Consider the following 7,563-nt stretch of genomic DNA (forward strand, 5'->3'; position numbering starts at 1 on the left):
GAACTCTCCTACAGTGTTGAAGGGAATGTAAATTGGTGCAGCCATTATGGGGAACAGTATGGAGATTCCTTAAAAAACTAAAAACAGTTGCTGTATGGTCTAGCAGTCCCACTCCTGGGCAAATATCCAGAGAAAACTCTAATTTGAAAAGATACATGCACGCCAGTGTTCATAGTAGCACTGTTTAAAATAGCCAACTGGCTACTTCCTTGGTGATGCAGTGGTTAAAAATCTGCCTGCCAGTGCAGGGGACACGGGTTTGAGCCCTGGGCTGGGAAGACCCCACATGCCACCAAGCAACTAAGCCCGTGTGCCACAACTACTGAAGCCCACTAGGCTAGAGCCCACGAGCCACAGCTACTGAGCCCACATGCCACAATTACTGAAGCCTGCGTGCCTAGAGCCCATACTCTGCAACAAGAGAAGCCACCGCAATGAGAAGCCTGCGCATTGCCACGAAGAGTAGCCCCTGCTCGCTGCAACTCGAGAAAGCCCACGTGCAGCAACAAAACCCAACACAGCCAAAAATTAAATAAATAAATGAAAAAAAATAGCCACACATGGAAGCAACCTAAATGTCTATCTACAGATGAATGGATAAAAAGATGTGGCATACCTATACAATGGAATACTACTCAGCCATAAAAGAGAATGAAATGATGCCATTTGCAGCAACATGGATGGACCTAGAGATTATCGTACTAGGTGAAGTAAGTCAAAGAAAGACAAATATCATAAGTTATCACTTATATGTGGAATCTAAAATATAATACAAATGAACTTATTTACAAAACAGAAATAGACTCACAGACATAGAAAACAATCTTATGCTTACCAAAGGGGAAAGAGGGTGGGGGAGAGATAAATTAGGAGTTTGGGATTAGCAGATACAAAACTATTATGTATTCAATGTAAAACAGATAAACAAGGTCCTACTGTATAGCACAGGGAATTATATGCAATATCCTGTAATAAACCATAACCATGTAAAAGAACATGGAAAAAATATATAACTTTGCTGTACACCAGAAACTAACACAACAATGTAAATCAACTATACTTCAATAAAAAATAAAACTAAAAAATGTGCTAATGAACAGCTGAATCAAATATAATAGGAATAACAACTTGATTGGCGGAGACCTCTTGCCTGCAACAGCAATAAAAATGGCAGAACAATGGAGTAATGTCTTTAAAGTACTTAAATAAAACTTTAGAATTAGGAATGAATATATAATAAAACATTTTCAGATATACAAGACTAAGAGAGTGTACTACACAAAACATGTTGAGATTTACAAAACAAAGAACATTTACTACACATAGGGTACAGTGGAAAGAACTATTAACGTATATTCTTCAGCAAGAAGAAAATTGAGGCTAGACTTTGAGAGTGGAATGTAAGAATGAAAAGGTAGAGAGGAAATGGTAAAGCATGTTGGTGAATATAAATACTATTGATGTTTGAAAAAACTGAAACCAGATTGTTTTCGGCTTTACCTGTAGATTTTATTTCTTTTATAAATATGTGAAACAAATATGGTAATTAATTAAAGTTTTATTGTTTTAAAATTTTATTTATTTATTTTTGGCTGCATTGGGACTTCGTTGCTGCGCACCGGCTTTCTCTAGTTGCGGTGAGCAGGGGCTACTCTTTGTTGAGGTGCACGGGCTCCTCACTGCAGTGGCTTCTCTGGTTGCGAAGCATGGGCTCTAGGTGCATGGGCTTCAGTCATGGCTAATGGGCTTAGTTGCTCCGAGGCATGTGGGATCTTCCCGGACCAGGGCTCAAACCCATGTCCCCTGCATTAGCAGGCAGATTCGTAACCACTGCACCACCAGGGAGGCCCCTAAATTAATGTTTTAAAAGTTAGAGGTTTGAGTTACAAAAGAAAAAACTCAGGGTAGACTTTAAAAGGTATGAATAATGTGGAATAGCAGGAATGCAAACATTTCACATCAGTCTGTGAGTGAAAATAACCAGAGGAACAGATTTAAAAACGAAATGCGTATCCTAATACGTGCTGAAAACATCTGATAAAATCCAACATTTATTCATAATGAAAAGTGAACTTGGCTGGAAGAGAACTTCCTCAGGTTAAGAGGAAGCTATGAACAAACATCATACAATTATGTACAGTAACCATCATACTGTTTTGCAGTTTTCCAGGAGAGAAGCTCAAAACACCAAGAAAGAGAAAAGCCATGGCTAAAAATCTTTACAAATTCATGGGAAAACATATAACATGAGAAATCCATTTATTTTTTGGTTTGGGGAGAAATAGGGTAGCAACGGTATGGTGCTGGAGAGAGTAGAATTTGAGAGAAAATAACTGATGCAAACGAGCGGGAATGGATAGGCCTGAGAATGATCTTGCAAAGAAGTCCAGATGTCTGAAAACACATTGTCCGGTATCCCTGGGCAGATTTTCCATTTCAGAGATGAGGTCTAGAGTCTGCTTTCTTTTCCTGACGTCTTGTCCTGCTACTATAGCCAGTCTGGAGGGGAAAAGGAGTTGTTGGCACACGAGATGCTTAATTTCCAGGTTGTAGGACATTCAGTGTAAAAGACGCTGGGAAATCCATTGGGCCTCCAGGATGGTAGCCAGAATTTGTGTGTGTGTGTATGTGTGTGTGTACCGGGGTGCAGTTCATTCCGGGAACAGACATCTCTGGGCCTTGCGCTTAGGACCATGAGGGCGTTGGGGGCGCTCGTGAGGACCCGGAGGGCTCGGAGAGGGAGGTAGAGGTTGGAGTGGTGAGTCGGGGAAGGGCTCCAGAAGGTGGAAGTCCGGGTTGTCGTCGTGGTGAGGAGAGCCTTTCTGTGGACTAGGGGTGGGTGCCCGAGGCCAGGGCTCTGGGACAAAGCCCTGCGCGCTGGGGCCCGACACCCTTGCGGTGGGGCTGCGGAGCCCGGCGACGGAGCCGGCTTCAGCATCCATCCCAGGCGGCAGGAACTCGGCGTCTGCTTCCTCCTTGTTGGCCTCTTCTTGGCAGGCGATCTCTGGGACAGCTGCGCACAAGAATCCCGGCTCCAGGGCCATGTACTCCCCGGGAGGGCTCAGGAAAGCGCCCCGTCCCAGGCCCTGTCCCCACGGGCCTTCCACACCCGAGCCCAGGAGGGCCTCGGGGACCAGCACGAGGATGTGATCTCCGAGAGACACTTGCAGCACGGACGTGGGCTCGGGCTCAAGGAGCACGTCGACGTCGTCTAGGGACAGGTGCAGGGCACAGCCGGCGGGCAGGACCGCTACGGAAGTGAGGGCGTCCGCGGTCGGAGGTCCCGTCAGGTTGTCCAGGCTGGGCGCCGCCTCGGACTCGGACTCGGGGCCCTCGGGCTCCTCCGTGCGGCGGCGCTTGGCGGGGCCGGGTCCTTCGCTCTGCGGTCCCCACCAGTCCGCAGGGTAGGCACTGGGGCTGCGGGGCCGGCTGCCCATGACCTCGACCGACGGACAGCGCTCCCGGGGCCTGGCAGAGGGCGAGGGGGCGCTCGATCCTGCACGCTGTGACGGGTTCCGACGACGGCTGAGGCAAGCGGGGGCGGGGCGGCGCGATGCGGGCACGGCAGGACTGCGCGCTACGGGACGAGTCCTCGGAGCTCCGGGGCCGCCTCCCCGGGGTCCTGCAGTTCAGGTTTCTAGGGGAGCGGCGTCTGTCGCTAGGCTGGGCCTGGCGCCTTCGAATCTTCAGCTCCTCGCGCCGATTCGTCTACGCAACAGACAGCGAGAGATGTTGCAGGTGAAGCCAGTGGAATCCTAGTCGCAAAATGTCACGCCAAGCTCCGCCCCCTCCAAGGCTCCGCCCCGTAGAACTCGCGGTGTCTGTGCTGCCCAATAGCCGGGGCTGTGGTTGGTAGGAAGCTACTGTTGTAGTCCTAACAGGGGGCAGAATACTCGTGTACTTCATTTGTAGAGGAAAAAAAGATACACCGGAAATGGAACTTTAAATATTAGTCACCTTTAAGGTTACTATTTTCCTTTGATTTCAGGCATTCTAGAGAAAAAAACCACTCAAATAGACCACCCCCTTGGCAACATAAAACGGACCTATCTAAGTGTCCCATGAAATTCCTTTAATGCTTGGCCTTTCATTTCAGGAGTAAATGGAAAATACTCATATATGTTTAGGTAAAGTTCTGTCTTAATAGTAAAATATTTGTGGCAGTTCCTTCCTGAAGATAAAAGCTGTTATAAAATTAAAACAATCTTAGTATAATTAAATTGTTTTATTCAGTATTTATTATATGTCAACCATTCTACTGAGGTTTAAAAAATGATCTTTTTAAAAAACATTTTTTTAGTTTTGTTTATTTTTGGCTGCGTTGGGTCCTTGTTGCTGCGTGCGGGCTTTCTCTAGTTGCGGCGAGCGGGGGCTACTGTTCGCTGCGGTGCACAGGCTTCTCGTCGCGGTGGCTTCTCTTTGTTGCGGAGCACGGGCTCTAGGCACACGGGCTTCTGTAGTTGTGGCACGCAGGCTCAGTAGTCGTGGGTCTTGGGCTCTAGAGTGCAGGCTCAGTAGTTGCGGCACACGGGCTTAGTTGCTCCACGGCATGTGGGATCTTCCCAGACCAGGGCTCGAACCCGTGTCCCCTGCATTGGCAGGCGGATGCTTAACTACTGCGCCATCAGGGAAGTCCAGAAAATGATCTTTCTCTTAAAAGATAGCCCAGCACTTTGTTGAGGTATGATTGACATACAAAAAGCTGTACACATTTAATATAAACAACTTGAGTTTGTAGATAAGCATACACTCGTGAAACTACCACCACAATCAAAACCATAAAAGTTATCTATGACCTGCAAAAGTTTCTTCCTGCCCTCTTTGAAAAAAAAATGATCTTTTTTACTTTTCACTACACCTGAAGCTCAGAGTGGTCAAGTGAGGTTTCAAAAATTAAATATGTACCAAGTTTGTGTTAGATATAGGCATCCAATGCAGACTTATCTGGTTTTAAATCATGACCTCTTAACTCATACATTTATTGCATACACCGAAGAGTGAATTACTGGTTGGTCCTATGTGTGCTTTTTGAAGTTAATAGGTAGGGACTTCCCTGGTGACGCAGTGGTTAAGAATCTGCCTGCCAGTGCAGGGGACACGGGTTTGATCCCTGATCTGGGAAGATCCCACATGCTGCAGAGCAGCAAAACCCGTGCGCCACAACTACTGAAGCCCGTGTGCCTAGAGCCTGTGCTCTTTTTTTTTTCCAAAATATTTTTCACAGTTTAAACTCCTGTGAGCAGAGTATGTTTCCATTTCATTACATCCTTGTAGACATTTCTTATTGATAGACTCTTAACTGTTTTCCAACCTCGTGTAGTCAAATGCTATATCATTGTGTTCTCATTTTGCACTTCTGATTGCCAGTCAAGGTGGATCATCTTTTTCATACGCTTCTTAGCCAATATTATATTTAATTCTTTGAAATATTACCATCTTCTTTTTTTTTTTTACTTAGAAAAATTAGGTTTCAACTTTTCCTCCGATTTTTTGCAGTGCTGGTTCCTTCTTCAAAGACTAACTCCGAGAGCACCTTCTTGAAAAGGGCATTTCTGACCATTTTGTTTGGAATGGTTTCTTCACTTATTCTCGATCTCATCCCTCTCTCTGTGGCCTTCATAGTATTAACGCATTCTGTAAATGAACAAAATATTGTTTAAAGAAGTTGGGGTTCAGTCATACTAGTACCAGTCGCTTATCAAATGTATGTGTAGCAGATGTCTCTATCACAGTCTTTGAAGACTTTAGCACTTGATTCATTGTAATTCTCACTCATTCCACATCTGCTATAATTTGTGGCGAGTTTAATATTGTCATGGATCCCTCCTCCCCCCACATCTTGGCTTCTTAGTTCTCTTCCTCTTCAGTAATTTTGTCCTCCCTCCTACCTCGACTCATACTCTTTACCTTGTCATTATGAAACTTACATGGTAGTCATCAGTTACATCCATTAGACTATAACTTAATTAGTAAACAGTAAACTGTAAACTGCCTTCACTGGTCAAGCTCACTTTAACTGTTTGTACAAAAACTTGCATATCCTCCAAGCATCATGAAGCCTAAACGATAAGTTACAAGGCCTCTTCACGACCCCTATAGATAAGTACCTCTGATGTAAGAGTCTTAAGATGTTTGCCCGAGTCGTTTTCTTGGAACTTGGAGTCAGTTGTCCAGTTTGAACTTCAGCCGGTTAAGACTGGTTGGGACCACCGACTCTCCCCTCGGGCATGCGAGAGTGTCTGATCGGTGGCCGTTTGATGTCAGAGGGCCAAAACCTCCACCCTAAGGATATGCTAATGCTGCCATTTTCTGAACATGCATCCTCCGAAGAAGCATGTAGCTTAGTTGCACCTGCCGAGAATAATGATACCTCATCTTTTTTTAAAAAAAATAATTAATTAATTTTATTTATTTATTTTTGGCTGTGTTGGGTCTTCGTTGCTGCATGCGGGCTTTCTCTATTTGCAGTGAGCGGGGGCTTCTCTTCGTTGCAGCGTGCAGGCCTCTCATTGCGGTGGCTTCTCTTGTTGTGGAACACGGACACTAGGCGTGTGGGCTTCAGCAGTTGTGGCACACGGGCTCAGTAGTTGTGGCACGCAGGTTCTAGAGTGCAGGCTCAGTACTTGTGGCTCATGGGCTTAGTTGCTCCGAGGCATGTGGGATCTTCCTGGACCAGGGCTCCAACCCGTGTCCCCTGCATTGGTAGGCGGATCCTTAACCACTGCGCCCCCAGGGAAGTCCCGAGCTCATCTTTTTCTTATTTCCAGCCACCTTTCACCACGCTCCCTGCACCTCAGGCCACCTTAATTCTTTATCCAGTAAATGTCCCTATCCCCTGGCCTTTGGGGAGATAGATTTGAGATTTGTTCTCCTTTCTCTTTGCTTGACTGCCTTGTGAGTAAACCCTTTGTCTGCTGCAAACCTCTGTATCTCAGAGTTTGTCTTTCTGTGTGTTAGGCAAATGAACGTGGCTCAGTAACATTTACTCCAAATTGTGACCCCTCTACAAGCACAGCTTAAAACATTTATTCTCAGAGTACTGGCTACCTCCTAACTTTATAGCTTAGCCCTTTATATATCCAAACTCCATCCATCCTTATGCCCTTTTGGTAAAATTTATCTTTTCAATGAAACTTAAACTATCAGTTCTTCACTTCCCTCCGTAACTGGAACCTAAATTCCACAGATAGTCATTTTAATGATTGCTGTATTTATATCTGTTTTAAAAATTATTTTTTATTGAGGTAACATTTGTTTATAACATTATATAAGTTTCATATGGAAAATGTTATATTTCTACTTCTGTACACACTACAGCATGCTCACCAACAAAGATTTAGTGTGTATGGTCACCACAGAGTTGATCCTCTTTATCCATTTCATCCTTTCCCCTCTGGTAGCCACTACACTGTTCTCTGTATCTACATGTTTGTTTTTGTTTGGTGTGGTTTTTTCATTTGCTTTGTATGTTTTTTTTATATTCCATATCTATGTGAAATCATATGGTATTTGGCTTTCTCTAGCTGACTTATTTCACTTAGCATAATACTCTCAGTGTCCGTC

At 44.9% G+C, this 7,563-nt stretch overlaps 1 protein-coding gene across 1 annotated transcript; it reads right to left on the reverse strand.

Annotated features, from left to right (window-relative positions):
- Window positions 1-2,651: 2,651 nt before the first annotated feature.
- On the reverse strand, window positions 2,652-3,437 carry LOC136121922 (proline-rich protein 23A-like). Its single transcript, XM_065875790.1, has one exon. The coding sequence runs from the start codon at window positions 3,435-3,437 to the stop codon at window positions 2,652-2,654; it is 786 nt and encodes a 261-aa protein (XP_065731862.1).
- Window positions 3,438-7,563: the final 4,126 nt, after the last annotated feature.

The sequence above is a fragment of the Phocoena phocoena genome, chromosome 4 (genome assembly GCF_963924675.1).
Source record: "Phocoena phocoena chromosome 4, mPhoPho1.1, whole genome shotgun sequence".
Lineage (NCBI taxonomy): Eukaryota > Metazoa > Chordata > Mammalia > Artiodactyla > Phocoenidae > Phocoena > Phocoena phocoena.